Here is a 20,436-nt window from a genome sequence, read left to right as displayed (position 1 = left end):
TGCTCTCCTGGATGTGGACCAGAACGCTTAGCATCTAATCAGGTCAATCTCTAAGGCAGGTAAGGAGATTATAACAACTTTTTATTTTATACAGATACCAGCTATGTAAGATGTATGTTTTGCTGTCCGTGCGTTCATTCTAGCCTGTTAGGTTTCTTACGACTCGTGCAGCAAAAAGAATGCCATCTTAATTCCCAGCTTATGCAAACTTTTGCAATGTAAAATAATTTCCAGTAAGATAAGCAAGCTTTTACCCAAAAATCTGTACTCAAATGTTTTTGAAAGATAAAGTTCCTGTACAGCTCCCTGAGGATTTAGAGCTTTAGTGATGCCAGTTGTCACTAAAGGCAATTTTTCCACTCCCACTTCATAAAGGATCTGAGCAATGACATTATCTTAGGGCACGCCTGAAATGTAAAATGTAGCATGCTGCAGAGATATGAAAGCTTGCTGAAATTTGGCCAATTCTACAATAGAAAAATTTATAGCTAAAGGTACCCAGTCTGAGCTAATTAACTCTTTATTAGTTGTACCAGCCTAACCTGACCGTGCTGCTTCCTGGAGTCCAAACTTGTATCTTTTGCTTGGTGCTGGACTGCACAGTTAGAGTTCTGTTGGATGTTCCTTGAATCATGTTTGTTAGATGGGATACACGTGCCTGCAGTTATTGTTCCAATTAAAAAACAAAGGCTAAAATATCCTGACACTGGTTCAGCTGCAAGTGGCGTTATTCAGACCTTATGGGGTCTCTTCCAAAAAACATCTCTTCCAAAAACTACAGTGCACATTTAGCATTCCTGCTCCCAATCTCTAGCCCTATCTCTGTGATCAAATAGTAGTGCTACTCTGTAACCAGTAACTGTACACAAGGTATGTTTTTGAAAATAGCTCCACAGATGGTGGAGATTACAAGACATGCTAAGTAAGACACCTTTTTAAAAAAAAAAAAAAAGGTGAAATAAACAAAAAACACACGGATGAGAATCCACCTACTGATACATCCACTCTTCTCCCAAAAGATGCAGGATATGAAAGCACAGCACCATACCTAATTCACACCGCTCACAGGGGCTGCCCCATGCTGCTCCTAAGGTAGCACAGCATTCAGATTTCAGAGTAGCACCATTGATGTTGACTTCACAACGACTGTCCTGGACGTTAAGCCAGCATGTCCCCTTCAGGCTATCTGCAGTGGAAGAGAAAACCATATGGAACTGTCATAGCAAAAAGAGCTGGCATATCCTCATGCCCACTGGTAGCCAGAGTACCAAGGGAACATAGGCCACCTTTTAAAGGAAGACGTCCACCAGGATCATTTTATACATATTTTAGAAGGGGGGGGGGCGGGAAAGGAAGAGCACTATCACTTAAAAGTGATCAACAGAGGACACTGCTGGAGGCATTTTATATTCCAGGTCCCACAGGTAGCAGAAGTCCTCCAGTAAATACCATGGACTTTTTTTTCTTTTCATATATCAATTGTTCAATCTAAAATACATAAATACCACTGAAAGCAGGGATCAGAACCTGGGACTCCCCCTCACAGTTGACTGGCTAAACCACTACGTTATGAAAACCAGGTGCCCTTACCTCTGCCTGAGTCAGTGAACCTTGACAGTTTGTCAGAAAGGAAAAAGAAAAAACGGGGAATGGGGTGAGCTATATTCTTTTAGGGGTCCTGTCCTGCTGGTTTATTAGGCATGCTTTGAACACGCCTACTGGATTACCTTCCACTCTTTGCTCCTGAGGACTCAGCCACCGCACACCAAATTCCAGAATCATGAAATGGATTCCCAGATTGTGAGCCCAGGGCAGCTCAAGACAAGTTAATTACAGTCAGTGTCCAACCAAATCAAGCAGCACTTCCTGACTGCTGCCCAGGCTAAACAGCCACTGAGCAGAGCAGAGATTTTCAGTTACACATTGGCTCTGCTGCCTGAAATCCTCTGAAATTCTCTTTTAGGTACCTAAATCTTCAAGTCTTACAAGTTGTACTTCCAGTGCCTAAGCCACTTTTCAAAACGGAAGTTAGGTCCTAAACCAGCTAGGGACTTTTGAAAGTTCTACCTATAGCACTTATGCTCAGTATATTTAGTGATTTCAGACATTCAAATGGTAAAACGTACCTTGAAGCAGAGAACAATCTTTGTGACCACATAGCAAAAGCAGTCTGTAAAGATCTAACCCAGATTTGGAGGTCAGCCTGGAGAAGGCTAAATGCATTTGCACGCTCAGAGTTCAAAGCTAAGCAAGTGGCCCAGATGAATTTAATGAGATGATTAATGCAAGATGAATACGAGTTGGCTTTTAAGATTTAAGTATAATATCTGTAAAAAAAATTCAGACCATCTATAAGATGCTGTCGATTGGTATTACCGATACCTTATGTTTAAGAGCACTGTGCTTAAGAAATAGAACCGTTTCAGTGTAATTTTTTCAAACAATTTGAACTTGTCTACAAAACTGGCATGCTATAAAACTGTTTAAACCACAGAGAGTATAACCCTTCTCTGGCTAAAGTAAGAGGAAAACGTGGCCCAAGAATGTGACTGGAACCAGTCCTAGAAACTGGGCAATGTACTTTGTGAATAGTGAAGCGTAGAACAGTTGTATTTATTTATTAAGATTAATGTTGGTCTCAGAGATGTGGAGCAGAACACCACACCTAAACAAGTGCACAAGCCAACGAGCGGCAAGAAAGAACGCAAAAGGCATCTTTCCCAGTCCTTCATCTGCCTTTAGCTCATAGTCTAGACGAGGGTTAACATCCCCAGAGGACCACTATTACAAGGCCAAAGACATGACCCGGAAAGTAACTGACAGCATCTGCTCTTGGCTAGTCATGGAACAGACATGTGCCCTCTCACCAGAAGTCCCACATTTGGGGGACTGGCAGGGGGACAGGGAGTCAAGGCGCTTCATCTGCTATTTTAAGCTGAATGCAGGCTGCTGTCCATACATTGAATGGCTCTGCTTTATGTTATCAAAATGTAACTGCTTCCATTGCTTCATTCAATAGAAATGTCTTGAACACAATGTTTTTCATTTTTAGTAGCCAACTTTATAGGACCCAAAAGTCAAAATAATATCTCAAAAGTGATTTAAACTATACAAATTAGCAGGTGACTTTCCTCACACCAGCTGCATCTAGATTATCCTGCCAAAATCCACTTGTCTTATCTTTGTTCAGGCTATGAGTTAATTTCCTTTATTTTACACAATCTCTTCTTGTCCAGACAAAATTTACAAAGGGCAGTCACTGTGACTTTTTCTTTGGTGAGAAAGTTATTTATTATCCAGCATCAAAGCATTCTTTCTGCTGCTCCTATCCCTTTGATTCTGACTTGAAGAAGAATATATGCATACTACAGGCAGATGGCAGCCTACTGCTTTGTCCACTGTATGGATTTAACAAATATTGACTAAAAAGGGCATAAAAAGCAAACATTATGCATATATCTCCAAAAAAGTGGCAGTATCACTACTGTATGTGCATTTCTCAAAATGGCAATGCAGTACTTACACCACCAACAGGTACAATTCAAAAACAAATCCACTCCTCACACGTAAGCAGAGTGCAACCTCAGTATTGCAAATGCTGTCAGTGTAAAAGTAAAAGGAATGCAACATAAATCAACATTTTTGTTAAATGCTTTTGCAGTAACTGCTGAACTTAAACTCATATTTGTTGGAGGTCTGAGCTCAAGTTTGAGCCCAAATGTTGTGACTTGAACCCTTGCTGTAACTCGAACAAGTCATTTTTTCCTCTACCTACTTGAAGTTCACAGAAAGAGGTAAACGGTTTACATCTATGCTTAACTTCTACATACTGTATGGATGCAAATGGCTCAAGCCAATCGGTTTCACAACCTTGAGGGCGAGCAGACTGAGCAAAGGAACCAGAGGTACTGGCCGACCTGAGCGCTCTGTTCACAAACTGAGTAAGTAACACCTACCATTCATGTAACTTCTCTACGCACAATCAGTCTAATGTGCCTCAGACGTGACCTGAATCCGCGGGACAACAGTGAAAATCAGCAATAAGACCAACTAGCAGTTCCCAATTAGCAGAAAATACGTGAGCAATCAATTGTAAAAACACAATTAATAGTCAGCCTTTGTTAATCTTTTTTATTACACTACTGTTGCCATGAGTTTACTGACAAAATTTGTATTATTTTTAAGGTAAACAAATTACATCATTGCCATGAAAGAAAGGAAGGAAAAATTACTCTTATAATGTAGGACTGAGTCTGACCTCTAAGACCAGAGCAAATTAGGAATCAAAGTAAAACTACAGAGGGGTCAGAATCAAGCTGATATATTTGTATTTTTATGTTACCTTATTCTGATTCATCTTTCTTAAGAAGAATATAATGCCTTTCCATGTTATTTCTACATCAGAAAACCATGCTAGCTGTATATTTATAAGCTGGCATATGCTCTTCACATCTGACGCTACGGTAACGCTTTACAGGAGCAAGCAGCTAAGAGAATTAGGGCAAATACATTCAGCAAACAAGCCTTTGCAGAGGTACCATGGGGAAGCACCTTTCTCTACTGTAGAGATTTAAGACAGCACACCTTTGATTAGACTGTTCATAAGTTTTTCACACAATAAACTACTTATAACCTCCAATTCATGAGTGAATATGTCGATCTGCCCTTCTTTCATCACTACCAGTTCTAATGGGAACTTTGCCAAGGTAAAACATCATACAACTGGACTCTAGCAGTACAGATCCATATTTTTAACTTTATCTGTACTTTGGATCCTTCAGAAAACTCTTCTGAGAGAATGCTGGTCAACATGAATGATTACATTATTCGTGGCTGACAGTGGCTCCTGTCCTTAATTTTTTACTCTGACTGTTCAAATGTTTATTTTGTTTATGTTTTGTTTTATTCACCACTCCTACTCAGGTCGAGTAAGACCTCACTCTGTAAGCATTCCAGTGGAATTGCTCTGTAAAGTAAATCCAAACCCATAGCTACAGTTAGGCACTTAATGAACTTACAACACATTTGGATGTGATAACAGGACAAAGATTAAAAATAAGCAGTACAGAAAAAGCGTAAGTTAGTATGGTTATTTCAATAAAACATACTGATGTAAAACAGAACAAAAACAATTCTAAACTGTACAAGCGAGTGATGCTATAGGAAATCTAAGAGAAGACTTAGGTACAGAACATTCACTTACAAACCACGCTAACAAGGTGTGGGCACGCTCTACCATTAGATGGAAACTTGAGTCACTGCATTCAATTTCCTATCTTAAGAAAATTTTGGCAAGGCAAGGAAGTTGAACCAAGGACACCAGACAAAACCAACATCAAATAAAACCAAGATTTAGAAATGAGCATAATCTAGACGCCAATGGCATTCCAATCCAACTTATCCCATATATCCCACAATGACATAAATTACGTTATACAAATAAGATGAAACAATGGCAGCTTGTGAGCACTTGAGGAGGGCAGATGTCTTCAACCCTTTAAGATCTCTTGGAAAGGCAAGAAAAGAAGCCATTAGTCAATGTCCCCTTTTTTCCTTCCAGAGATAACGCCAATGACATTTTGCAGACAATTGTTTCTGGTAACTCTAATAAAATCCGTGTGGTGCTCTGCTTTCCTTCAATGCTATAGAATTCTTAGTAAAGGGTGCTAATATTATACATACATATGTGTGTGTGTGTGTGTGTGTGTGTGTGTATACACACACAGACTTTTTATTTTTATATACACACTATATATAGATCAATACACATAGTGTGTATACATACATATATATATATATACACACACACTCATGCCACTGCTCTAGAAAAGGGATCCTGATAAATCCAGACCTGTTTTACTCCCCCTTATTTATCACGTTTCTACAAAAGAGGTAAAGTGTGAGACCGTGCTGCAATGCAGAAGCCGCAACCACTTCCTTTCAACTAGGAAGGCCAGTCTTCACAGTTTATGAAGAATACCCTGAATCCCAGAAGCCATGTGCTTTCCTATCATCTACTTCATTTGAGTAGATGTTCCTCCAGTTTTACTGGCTTTCTCATCTCAGATTTAAAAGTGGCCCAGTGCCCAAGAACTGAACGGGCATTTCTGCTTTATAACTTCCATTTCTCAAGCACTGGACTAATCACGTGTGTTTTTACCCAAACCCTGTTTTCTGGAAGAATGACGATTGCTCCAACTAATAATAAAGTCGCCCCAATGGTTCCCATCAATCAGTACTAGCAATTCACAACTTTTACCATAGTTAGGACATCCCCACGCGTTATGTTTATCTCTCATGGAAACAACCAAACTGTTGTTCAGTCTTAACTACACAATCAGACCTGCTGTCGTCTTCTGCAAAGGGGAGATTACCAGAACACATTTATTTTCTTACTTATTTAACCAACGTGATCAACGTTTTCCAAGTTAGAAAGAAAAAGAAAAAAACAGAAGACCCACCAATGCAGATTAGTCCAGTGGAGTCCAGCTTGCTGCCAGGCGAACACTCACAACTGAAAGAACCAAGATTGTTCCTGCAGGCGCCATTGACACACGGGCTGCTTTCGCATTCATTTATATCTATAATCCAGAAAGGAAAGACACTTTTAGGACTGCAATGTACCTCTGGAAAATATTATACAGTACGAACACTGCTGTGGATCACGATTTGCCAGAATGTCTGGTATATTTGGCTTTTTTCTTTCTTTTCTTCCTTTTTTTTAAAGCGTGACATACAAGGGATGTAGGGACAGCTAGTTAGCATGTATGTGCACGTGTATGGGAGCACATATTTTGAAAGCGTTAATTAAATGTCTCTTTTCTACAAAGACAGTAACTTCCAAGAACTTGGACTACAAGGTTTTCCAGCATCAATTATAACTGTCCTGTGAGAAATCAAAACTCTTCTTTCATGGAAAGCAATGCATTGCCAGCCACAACATGCTGTGCACAAACAAAGGCCTTATTGTTTCTGTCATTTATGGCTCCAAGAGGCTTGGGAAGAATTAAGAAAACTCTGTCAGAAACAAAATATTACAATGCTGGCTGCGATTCTCTGGTCCTGGAAAGCATTCAAGAAATAAGAGTTGAAACTGGAATACTGTAAATGGTACTTCTCTCTAGCCCCAAACTCCTCCTACTTTTTACCCCTGGGAGTTTTTTAAGCCTGTTCACATGTAAGAATAGGACCCCTGCTAACAGTATTATTTGCTGATTTTTTTTTTTTTTAAGTGAAATTAGTTTTAAAATTAAAACAATACTAGCAAATTCTTTCGAAGAACAACTGCAGATGCATATTCACCACTTCTTCCTGAACGCAACCAATTTCATTTTTTGATTTGGGTCCTAAATGAAGTCATACATTTTAATCCAAGCAGACAGTTCCTTTGGCGGGCCAGAAATGAAACTTTTCAGTGCATGCTTATGTTCTCTAGTGGTGTCAAGCAATAATGCCAGACCCATTAACTAAAATAGCCTGATGTAAACTAATTACAAAGTAATGCAGTATCTAGTTAAGCATGGGAAACACTAAGAGCATCAATGGATCATTTCCAAGATAAACCAAAATATCCTCCTCATTTTGAACAAATCACACAAAAAGTACCATTTGCTATCTAGTACCTTATGATGCATCAAGTCTTCATTTCACTAGACATTTATTCTTCCATGGAATTTTGAGGTCATAGGAAAAAATATGTGCTTAAAATACTCATTAGATCACATATATATCTTTAAAAAAAGACAGAAAATACCCAGAAATCAGAAAACTTAGGAAACTGATTCCCCTCTTCATCCCAAAAGCAAGTACTTAATTCAAGGGACAGATTTCACAGTCCCATCAGTTAACGGGTTTACTTACCTATACAGAGTGATTAGGACTTGTCCTTGAAAGCCAGCAGGTTTTTGAATAGTGACAGAGTCTTATGTTAGTGAAGTCAACTCTAAACTTGTGGATTATCCAGGTTACACATTAATCATACCACAGATGCAGACACATCAAAACCAAAAGAGCTCATTAGGTCAAGGCAGAGCATTACATGAACACATGTACACAGCATCCAGGGCTGGCTGTACTAGACTAACGGCATAGCCAGAAGCCAAGCTGATAAGCCCTGACCCACCATGCTGGCTCTGCATTCCTGCAGGGCACTAGACTCTGTGTGCTGTAGGGCATTATGCAGAGCTTCCAAGTTTCCCTGCAAACAGCCTGCTTAGACAGTTGGTCATATTACCTCAGGTTCAGTCCTTGCCCACCACAGCCAACGTTAGCTTACTAAGTCAAGTGCTGCACTGAATATGGCTGTACAGGGCCAGAACAGGTCTGGCACTGCTCACGTACTAACTCGATGCACTGAGAAGCACAGCACGGATGTGTTCAGGCAGATGCACAAAAGCCATCTGACTTCTGGCAGAGCCTGCTCTAAGCCTCAGTAAATTAAGTCCCTGTCTGCCTGAGCTGGCCCTCTAGAGAGCTTGCCAATGTTTCTCTGCTCTTCATCCCTTCTCCTCCCCATAAATACATTATGCACTTATATCACCCAAAGTTTTATAATCCAGGGTGTGCACCCTGCCTTCCTAGCCTGTCTTTCCCTAGCCAGCAATACCTGGTAATGGAGAGTATTCTGTGCTGCTTTTACAGAGAAATCATATATCTTGTTCCCACAGTTAGAAATAGATCACACTGAGGCACAGAAGTCATCTCAAGTATGTACTATATGTCGAATAATTCTCAGTATAGAAATGATTTTGGAGAACGATACATTTTTTTCTTCACGTCCATCTGCCATCTTGCTTTCAGTAGTTTGACTAGCTTTAAAAAATGAGACAAAAAATGAAAAGGGCAGGTGAACTACATTAAGACTATATATAGCTTCTCCCTATCAAAGGCATCAAATGTTCACCGTCTCTTACGATACAACAAAGGGACATCAGATGAAGCGCACTGCTGGCAAAACAACTAAAGAAATGGTTCTTCACATAACAGGTAGTGAAACTCAAAATCCTTGCTCTAGAATGCTAAAACCTTGCATGAGTCAATAGTAGTCTGGACAAGCTCATGGAAGAGAAATCCACTGAGGTTTCCTAAATGCAAAGATCCTATTTCTGGTTTAGGAAGTCCCTGAACCGCAGACTGTTGGAAATTCAAAAAGTATTTGCAGAAAATAATATTGTATGCTTGCTCTGCTGTTATACTTAACACTGGAACACAAGGGATTTTTGATCAGAGCCTGTACTGCTGCTTTTATGTACAGTATGATTCAGCCAATAGCTTTCCTTGCTTTCCTCAGTTATCATAGTCATAGCCATAGACTTCAGCATTTGGCCATGGTGAAGTCTACCTTCAACACCTACACTCCAGCACAGAAAAATAATGGCCAGTCTCTTCTACCTGCACACTTCACAGCTTCTGCAAAAGATGAAGTCCAGCACATTAATACGTTTCTTCCCCAAAAATATCTTTCTTGATTTTCTCCTCTGACTCCTTGCATCAAGATGAGAAACTCTACAATAACTTAAGCCAGACTAAGTGTTACCATGGTCCATCTTCCTTCCCTTTAATTCTAACTGCCTGTCAGTCCAGATGCACACACCTGCCACTTCCTCACACTGGTTATTAGTACTCATTTGATCCCACAGCAGATCAGTTCGGTTAACTAAACCAAACCGGTTGAAAACCAATTATTTTTTAAAGGATTTTTTTTGGTAAGTATAGGTTCTTGAACAAGCTCCATGTGAATCACATGAGGAGATGGTTGCAGCGCCATCAGTTTAGATCATCTTAAACTATTTGCAACCATAGGTCAGCCAACTTGCCCTATTACTACCTCTTCTTCTTCAGTCCAACTTTTCACCCGTCGTATTATCAGCTTCTACCTCTGCGCAATCTTAGTCCATCAGAGGATCCATTTACAACACAGAGGAAAACAGGATTTCTACTTTCAGCCAAGGGGCAACTACAGGGGAATTCCCTTGCTCAACCAGACATGATCACTGGCACAGAATCTTTGGGGCTCAGGGAGTCTCTACTGAGCACGTGTCAACTCAGACTTACAACTCGGCCGAATATGAGCAGATTTTCAGATGAATAAAGAGGCATCATCCTGACATAAAAACTACCCTGAGAAATTTTAAGCTGCAACAGCACAGAGGAGCTGCAGCTTTTTAAAGAAAAGGTCACAGTTTTACACATTTTTAAATACACAAAACATTTTCTTACTAGCCACCCATTCTTGGAAATGAACAAAATGTTTTTTCACAGGGCAAATGGTTAAAGTCCAGCAAAGATATTTAAAACTGAAAGTAAGAGATTTTCACAGAAACTGTCACATGATTTTAACTGGTAGCCCTACAAGACACACGTGCGTGTACACAATCAATGTGCAAGACAAAGTATTATGCAAGCAGATAGCTACGACTATCCCAAACATCACTTCAATCATATTCAGAATATCGAAAGTGCATAAAACTTAAAATACTTTGTACTTACAAATGTAAAATATTTTAGACTATTATGCCTACTCTTAATTCTCCCTGATCCTTTCGCTAAGTTTACAACCGCAATTTTCTTCTAGTAAAACACATTCTGTATTTTGGGTTTTCAGAGCTAGCAAGAAACCCAAACCTAACAAAAAATACTTCAGGGCACAGTCAAATATCCTTCTATAACTCTATGTAGAATAATTTAAATCTTTCTTCCCACCATTCACTACGATCCCACAGCTGGAAGTCAGTGTCCTCAAAACTGAGACTACTGAGAAGTGCATATATGGAGACAGAGGGACCAAACCATCTAAACTACAACACCCTATGAAGAGAAGCCGATCTCCTGATTTCATGGGCTACATACACTTTTCATTCTCTGGCAAAAGGCAAATAAAAGGAAGAAAAAAGACTCAAATTGAGCTTCCAGCAAAAATAGGGAAGAATAGAACACTGTACATACACTGTAGTGAGATCTGACCCTTCTGCTTTCTAGACTAGGAGAACTTCCATTTCAAGACAAGTCAGACAACTTAGTCTAAACTTTAGCTAACTGAATACGCTCTTTGACAATACAGCTGAGTCACCCAATAAGGTTGCTCCTGTCCACCAGGGACATTTCCCTCACGCCCCTTCCTCCTCCTTTTTCTCCCAGTTTCCATTCCACCCCTGCCCTAGTGCTGGTGCCAACCCTTCACAGATCCTACAGAAGAATATTCACTTTGCATTTTCCAGGATGAGAACAGCAGAAGCATATAGTCAAGAACGGGAAAGGGGGAAGCTGTATCACAGAACCATACTCTTCCTCATTTCACTTTGCCCTGACACAGACGAAGGAATGCTCCTCCGATCTCTTTCTACAGATAAGAAACAAGGACAGCTTTCACTGAGGATTGGGATATGCACATCTGGAGGCATTAACTTCTTGAATCAGTATGGTTGTTTCTAAAAGGACTGTGTGATTATACTCCAGGCCCCTAACCCTGAAAAAATAGTTTATTACCTTCTGCATTTGACATGCTTTGGCACTATCTTAGTCTAAAAAAAAAAAAAAAAAAAAAAAAAAAAAAACACCTCTGAAAAACACCCATTCAGGAAAAAAAAAAAAATTAAGGATGAACAACAGCTGAATCAGGGCAAAGGAGTATCATATGCACAGCGTAAACAAACTCCAAAAAATCTTTCCAAACATCCTCTTATAACAATATTAAATGCGAATTTTAACAACAGTGAGCAAGAAAATAAACTGATTTTAAGTACTGCTTTATATTCAAAATGAAAAGCCAGTATATATGAAAATATTTACCAGAGTTTTTTCTTAAAAACACATTTTTTCTAAAGTAAAGCGAGTGTACGTTATAAATGCCATAGAAACAAAAATTGAAACAGTCCACTGTACATTCCTGGAAATAAACTTCAAAGCACATCTGGTTTACGTTTAACTAGTTATGTCACTGGAAACACAATCTAAACCACAGAGCTTGTTGTAAAAATTTCGACTTTCACAGACTCTGAAGGCTCTAACAACTCCCCCCTGAACCCCGGCAATGAACTGATAAAAATTTTCAGTTGAACTATAAATGAGAACACCAAAGGGTTTTGTTGTTTCTTCGCAGTTACTGATGACAGTAATATTAATTAAAAATATACTGGGGAGTAATACACATTAGAATAATTTCAGAACACCACACAAAGCTACTGTCTAGAGCAATTTTTTACAACTAGTAAGTTTGCAACTCCAAACTGAATTACTTAGTGTTTCTTTGAAAACAGAATTTGGATGGAAAGAGATGAATTTATTCCTCAAACTGCCAAGCCACTCAACTTTAGAAAAAGTGCAATAAATTTTATAGTTTTTATAGACAATTTTATGCCAAGCCATTCCTGAATCTTTTTTTTTTTTTTTTTTTTTTTTTTTGCCTGGTCAGCTAAATCTGCATTTCAATCCAACTGCTCTATTCAAGATGGAGATGACAGAACCTTCATAATCCATGTATGTAAGTTAATATACATAGCAACACCTAAAGAAACGGAAAATCCTTCAGATTCTGTTGTAGAAAGGCAAAAAACAAAAAGTATTTTACGGTGATTACATTTAAATATTAACGTCTAGAAAGAAAATATTCTTAACAACTCTGAAATTTTAATGATCAGTTTTTTTTTCCAAACAAGAAAACAGATTTTTCTTAACCTTAACAAAACACAATATTATTATTTTAACTATTACTGCAGCATTCATGTCCTATCATGCTATCATCACTCGGTGTTCAGCAGACATATGGGATTCAGAAACGCAGCTCAGAAAAGCACAACTGTTGCTCTATGAAGGAGACAGCAAAGTGTCCTCCTTTTCAGTAACAAATTAAACCTGATGACCACCATGAAAGGGAGACAAGGCAAGGTCAGAGCTATACTGTTCTAGCATCTTCTGGAATACTAACTAATATTATTTCATTAGTTTTTGCACTAGCCACAGTACAAATATTGCAAACATGTACAGACACGTGTTCTTTTATGAACATCTGAAAAACGTGAACATTTCTAGGTAAAAAAGAAAACAAGAGACTAAATGCTTTAATTAAAATCTCCAAAACAATCCCAAACAAAAATCTGAACAGCCTTATCTATGAGCGTGAGTGACCATCCCAGTAACTACTCTTTCATGACAGAATATATTTAAATTTACAGAACAACCCACTTAAAGGTTTTGTGTGTATTTTCTACTTTCAGTTCAGGTCTGCTCCAGTTGTGAAAAACTGCAGTACCTGTTTTACTAGCTGACTGTCACAAGCTCTGTACTGTGTTAGTCTAAACACATCGTACCGGTTCACTAACCATATTTTCACAAAATGATAAGTAAACCAGTAATATTGGGAACGTACCCGATTCACTTAGATAAAACATAAAAGTGGTCACGTTCCTTAGAAAAATGATCTAAGACACCATTAAGAGTGGAGATGCTATTGAGACTTCTACTAATGTCTTCTCTTCCTGTATACTTTCCTGTAAATTCTATTTTATCCTAGCTGTAAAAAAAAAAAATGGGGGGGAGAGTGCTATGGCTTTACAGTCATTTTCAGGTAGCAATGCCATCTAAAGTCACCCCCCATTCCTCAGTGAACCAGTCATTCAGATAAACTAGTGAATTCATTTCCACTCCAGAATAACCCTTCCTCACGCTCATCCCCATCCACCTCCCCCCCGCCCCGCTAAAATAAAATAATGGGCTCCCCAAATGGGTTCACTACATCATGATCCAAGCATCTGTGCTAGTCCAAGGGAAAACACAGCGCAATGGGCCAGAAGATCACTTTTTTCCTGATGCCCTGGTGGCGTAATGTGATCACGAAACCACACATTTTTTTTGGTCAAATCCTTCTTTTAAGCCTCTTCACCACTACTAAAATACAAATTTACTTGTTCATCTTCTCAGAACTGGATGCACTATTATTTCTATGATTTGGGCTTAGGTGTTTGCATTTTGCCATCTCGTATATTTATCTTTCGGTCAGTGTCATGTTTGAAGTTGATGGCCTGCTCATGTGGATAATTAAAATTCCCCTTGGTAATTTTATTCCAGTTTCTTATCCAGAAGACTGCTTAAAATACCTGCACAGTAAGTCATCTTCTCAGCTGCAAACCTGCAGACACACTCTGAAGAATGAATTTCATCTGAGCACTGTGCACAGACACTAGGCACTGAGATAACCTAGCAAAAAGAACACTACAAATCCATGGGGTATGACATAAGAAAAGCCCTGAGAAAGGGCTACTAGTCTGTAATCTTCAACATATAAGGAGAGAAGACATTTTAACTTTTAAAAGTGGCCTCTGAAACACACGCGCTCTAAAATATAAAGGGACATAATTTCTCTTGAAAGGAAGGGGTGAAGAGGTGAATGATTTGATCCTGCCAGAATTCAAACCATTTCATGAGATGTTTTGAGTGTAAACACATGTTCACTTTCCAAACAGTTGGAGACATTCAAAACACTATTGCCCCCATGTTGTTTGCTTCCACTCCTCTGCTGAAAACTGGCGAAGAACACATGAGCATTCCTCACCTGCTTCAGTGCAAAGTTAGCTCGTTCAGCATATGCTGCTAATGAAGATGGCTTACATTAACCTGACTGATCTTACACAGCAAGAATGGTTTAAGGAGTGTTTCCACTTTCAATTCTGTTTATTTAGCTGCACAGCAATAACTTCTGGCTGATCAGTAATAACCAGCAGCTGGGGATAGCAATGTCTTCTGCTGCTCCAGACAAATCTGGAAGGTATTCCAAAAACTAAGAATTATAACTTCCAGATCATTCACTCAGCACAAGACTACTGACTATGGAAACTTTCTTACCATAATAATATTGAGACTTACATATCCTGGAACAAAATCACAATGGACTCATTACTTGGTTAGAAATTCAATGTCAAGACTCAACTTCTAAAAAAAACATTACAGAGAAATCCACAAGAGGAATGCAATGACTTGTGCTATATTTTAGCCCAGTCTTCTCCTCTGGCTTTTGTCATCACCCCGAACCTTTCTCGATCATTTAATTTTAATCTTACATAATGAACAATAAAGTCGCTCTTGCAAGTTGCAACTCACAAATTTCTCACCTTCACATGTGTCTGTCTCAGTGCTGAACACATAACCCTTTGGACAAGTGCAGCTGTAACTTCCAGGGGTGTTTCGACAGAGCCCATTATCACACAGCAGTCCGTTCACTGAACATTCATCAATGTCTGGAAAAACAGCAGTAGGACATATCAGTGCAAGCGAACGCCCTGAGATGCCTTCTCCTCCCCAAGAAGCCCCTGTTGCTTTCAGTAGCAACCATTATGTTGCCAGATATTATTTTCTGCAGTAGTAGCTGAACAAGAAAAGAAAAAATGCCAATTCTTAGTTTTAAAAGACTAATCCACTTCAAATTCATTGTTGTTATTACCAAAAATTCTATTTTAAATTTGGGATCTTTGTTAATGATATGACTGTATCAGTAAGACTATTTCACTCAGGTCTATTTGTTTTGAAACCAGCAACGTGTTTAACGTTTGTTTGTTTTTCGTTTGTTTTCAAATCACGATGCATTAGATTACTGCTCTGATCCTGTCTTCTGTGCAAAAAGGGGTTTCATTATCCACAAAGGAAATATATCTGTGCTAAAATCTAAACTACATACTCCACCTACCGTAGACATCTCAAGAGCACACACATATACCTACCCTCCAGAGGTATATTATACTTAAAAGAGGAATGAGTAAGACTAGGATATCAAGCAGACTGAACAGGAAAAACCCAGAAATTAACACCACTCCATGAAATTCTTACAGACTAGCTGCAAATTTTGGTAACAGAAAGCTTCCAATACCGTTCTTCATTGTCATGTTGTTTTTTTAAAAAGAAAAACAAAAATATAAAATCATGATTTTAAGTGACATTCCTTTGATTCCTACCGCATATCGTAAACAGGCCTATAGAAGAATACTGACAGGATAACGATGTTTTATCCTGCTTCACAGCACCTCCTATCTTTTAACTGCTTGATCGCCCAGAATGAAATCACACCTGAAATTGTTCCCTCCAAAGTAGTTTTTTTTTTAGGGAGAGTTTAAGTTTAAAAATAAACAAAAACAAAAAAAGGAGAATTATTACAATTTGAAGGCTTTGGTGTGAGAACAGTTTACCAACCCTGCTATATTTTTCAAGTTATGTTTATAAATTCTTTTAAGATTCAGACAATAAAGTCTAAATTTCCACAGACAACAACTCTGAAACTTAAGTTTGGTAGTTGTAATGGAGCTCTTCTCAACTGAGCTGTCCTTACTCTGACATCGCCTAATTATAAGTAAACAAAGGAGAACAGATTTGGGATTTGATGTTTTGAAAAATAATAGATTAATGTTTATTTTCAGCTTGCTGTCATGCAATTCTTTGACTCAAACGAACGGCGTTACAAAGATACTAATCCTTTACGTGTTGCAGTTAAGCTTTAGATTTGGACTGTAATCTGTTGTGATGTGCATAGAATGATGAGAACATAGAATGATGTAGTTGATGCCCCAAAAACACAAAGTGACAACAATATTATCTGCATTTTGTTTGAGTGATTTTATTCCTTAGCAGCTCTTAACCTATATCTTTAATTAAAATATTTCAGCCCTCTACCCCTAAACACTATTAAAATGAACAAGACATTTTTTCAATGCTTGTTTTCAAAACAATTAAGGTATTTTTATCTGAGTGGTAACAATTAAACTCTTTTGAGTAAAATTCTCATATCTAGGAATAAACGCAACCTCACAATCAGTATGATGTATTTCTAGTTATATGATTAAATAGACCTATACTGTCACTTACATAATCCCAAGTGTAACTAGATAAATAAAATCCCATGCCATAAAAAGCAATCTGAAAAGGGAATATTATGCCAACTATTTTAAAAAACCACCGATAGTTTTCTGCAGGAGCGCATTTCCTGCCAGAAGGTCATATTTAGGGCCTTTAGAAAGTAACTAGCTATAAAATTCCTTTAGTCAAGCAGATGAAAAGAAATATTTCTATTACTTTAAGTTTTCTCTGCATCATGAGGGAGGAATGTCGGTATTAAAATTATACCACAATTAATAGCCCAGGTTCTCCCTACCAAGAATGGTGTGGTTTTGTTGACCACAAAGACCAATGGTAAGTCAGTAAACCTTCAAGTGTCAAGAGCAATAATTACCAGAAATAAACAGGTCAGATGGTAGGATGATACTTAAGACTTTCTAATGGGTTTGGATATATTTCTATTAGTTACTTATACAAATACATTCATAACTTCAGTTTTCTGTTAAAAACTACATTGATTCTATAAACTATATTACTGTACAATGTGCCTATGGTATAACACGCTCATTGTTTTGATACAAGAATTCCCAAGTGAAATAAAACACTGAGTTTCACATATGATATAAAACAGGTGAATAATAAAGTTAATTATAAAAAGAGTGAAATGTATAACATATGCATCTTATGCTAGGTATTCCTGAATACTTACAGAAAACTTATCTAGATATTATAATGAAGTCTGGTATGGATCCAACCCAAACTGTAAACAACTTGATAGTTTAAAGGCTCTTAATTGCTCTATATGTTGGTGACCTGAGAGCACTACGAGGAATAAAAAGAGTAGTTGCTACCCTTGAGACCAATGTTCAGATACGACTTGTGACACAATTCTAAGAGTGGGTTATTGCTTTCTTCACAAGCTGAAACATTTGGGAATTACAGGAGTCGGCACGCATCAATCCATTCCACCATATTCAAGGAACATGGAGACATTCTGAATTAGCGCCGTCTGCAGAGATTGTGCAATGGGCCACCAGCTGTCATTAATTATGGTAACAGTAGCCACCTGCTACATTTTTTTTTATGCTAAGTTGTGACCTTCAGATCTTGGCAAATCATCATCCACCTCTGAAAGAGACACACTTTAGGAGCTCCTAACAGTTAGTATGCATTAAAATGAACCAAACACATCCATGCATATAAGAAAATCAATTTCTAACTTGTAGTGATATCTCCTGCCTACTTTTCCCAGACAAACAGTAACTAAAAGCAAAGTAACAGGGAGATACAGCAGTGAAAATATTGGCTATACAATAATTGAGAAAAGTAGTTTCATCAAAGATCTTGTGCATTTTCATTGTAGCTATAAGAAGCAGATGTCTTCCTTGCAACCTAAAGTTCTACCCATTCAAATTAGCATGAACGTAGTGATGAGCTATTCGACAACAGTAAACTATTCAAGCAACTTACCCACACAGTTCCTTCCAGAAGGATCAGGTTCGTAGCCACTGTTACAGTTACAACGATAGCTACCACGTAAGTTTTCACAAATTCCATTGGAGCAAATGTCAGGATCCAATGCACACTCATTAATATCTGTATTAATACGATATAGAAGACAAAAGAATAAATAACCATATATCAAAAGGTATGAAAAGTCTGATCCTGCAATAGATGTGGACAAATTGGGTGGAGCATCCGACATGTCGAAGGTCAGGACTGCCATTCAGAACAAAGTTATAGTAGTGGTATAGCCAGAAGGTTGAGGGAAGTGACTACGCCTCTCTACTTGACACTAGTGAGGCCACATCTAGAATAACGTGTCCAATTTTGGGCCACTCAATCCAAGACAGATACCAACAGATTGGAGAGGGTCCAGATCGCTAGGATGATTAGGGGGCTGGAGCACATGATATGTGAGAAGAGACTGAGGGAAGTGGCCTTGTTTAGCCAGCAAAGGAGACTAGAGGGAGATGTAACAGCAGTTCTCTGATATTGAACAGGTGGTCACAGCGAAGATGGAGCGGGATTCTTCTTCGAGGTACACAATGACAGGACAAGAGACAAATTAGGAGTTACAGCAGGGGAAATTCTATCTGGACATAGGAAAATAAAATCTTCCCCACGAGAGTGGTTAAGCACTTGAGTAGGTTGCCTGAAGAGGCTGTGGGAACTCCATCCTTGAAGATTTTCCCAATTCAGCGGGACAAGACCTTGAGAAACCTGACTGAACTTTGAAGTAAGCCCTGCTCTGAGCAGGCGGTTGGTTTGGATGATCTCCAGACATCCTTTCGACCTAAACCTATAGGAGACTGTGTGTGTGCAAGAAAATGAGCATGCAAAATATCTAGTTTTGCACCCAGTGCCCATGTTTAATGGTCTAGGTAAGAAGACAGAATGTATTAGGCGATACAAATATTTGGTGATGCATAAGTCAATACCACAAAATCTTCAGTCCAGTATTATAGAAATTATAGCACTGGAAATTTGAAATTTGTCTTGGATGGACCAAATAGGGTGATGAATGAGATATATTCCCTAAATTTTGAGTCTCTCATAGAACTTCTGTTATAGTCGGGAAATTCCACAATATACATATGAACTATAAGAACAGGAACATGCTATTCTTAATATTCTTTTGCCTACGAGGAAAAGAGGGTTTTCAATATTAAGTTATTTTTTCCAGTATGGTAGGCCCATTGCTTTAAACAGTTCCCTTCACAAACACTGGAAACAACAGAAGGGGGGATGGCCTAGTTTTGACTTCATAAAACACTTATTTTACACTTGTTCTGCTCAACTTCTTTATAAAGGACTTAATCATGGTCCTCTTTAATCATGGCGCAGTTTAGATCTGGATCTTCCCTATGATTTACACGTACTCAGACACATATTTGGAAAAAATCATGCTATCTCTGGATTAAGCTCAAAAGGAATGAGACATCTGAAAAACTCATAAGAATATATAAATTAGCGTAATATTTTCAGCTGTAAGCTTTCCTTTGAGCACAAAGTTTTCTGTAGTTTACAAGACTTGTTTGTATCTTGGGGACAAACCAGGCAATTTCACGACACTGTCTCTCCTCATCACTTCAATGCTTTGAGAAGGTCCAGTCCTTCTCTTCACTTTTTATATTGAAGCAGAGAGCGAGATCTGTACCCTTATCTATGTCCAGATTCCTCTCATGTGAAGACATGAAGGTGTTGGGCTTGTTAGTCTCCAGCTGAAGGAGAGGAGCAGGGATCTGGTGACTCGGCCTGCAGTTAAATTAACAAGTCTATGACAAGATCTCCATTGACAAAGTGTATTCTCACTCATCCTCGATAATCACAAAGTATGAGAAAAACAACAGAATTATTATTAGACATCTGATGTGGGATCATTATTCCTCTCCTCTAGGAAAGGGAATTAACAAACAAGGTCCCTGGGCATAAATAGAGGTAGGAGCAGCTGGAAGAAAAGCCTCTGCAAGGTTGCTGTGCAAGACCCACAAAAAATACTACTTTCCTTTAGAAACCTAAAAAAAGTTTAGACATGAACCCAAGGGAAATCATAGTCTTCATCATGTGCTTTGTGGAGACAAAAACTGATTTTTATGTTCTTAGTGAGGAATTATATTTTTG

The 20,436-nt window shown here is 38.4% G+C and overlaps 1 protein-coding gene across 1 annotated transcript in view; it reads right to left on the bottom strand.

The window, feature by feature from the left end:
• The window catches only part of LOC104150271 (fibrillin-2), a 181,816-nt gene that overhangs the window by 72,497 nt on the left and 88,883 nt on the right, over positions 1–20,436 (bottom strand). Inside the window, exons 18-21 of the mRNA XM_068928296.1 lie at positions 18,283–18,408; positions 15,102–15,227; positions 6,462–6,581; positions 1,049–1,186 (exon numbers count right to left, since the gene is read on the bottom strand). Coding sequence (XP_068784397.1) covers positions 1,049–1,186; positions 6,462–6,581; positions 15,102–15,227; positions 18,283–18,408 — 510 coding nt within the window. The remainder of the gene's footprint in view (positions 1–1,048; positions 1,187–6,461; positions 6,582–15,101; positions 15,228–18,282; positions 18,409–20,436) is intronic.

This window comes from Struthio camelus, chromosome Z (genome assembly GCF_040807025.1).
Source record: "Struthio camelus isolate bStrCam1 chromosome Z, bStrCam1.hap1, whole genome shotgun sequence".
NCBI lineage: Eukaryota > Metazoa > Chordata > Aves > Struthioniformes > Struthionidae > Struthio > Struthio camelus.
Note: the sequence above shows the minus strand (reverse complement) of the source record. Positions and strands in the feature narration are given on the sequence as shown.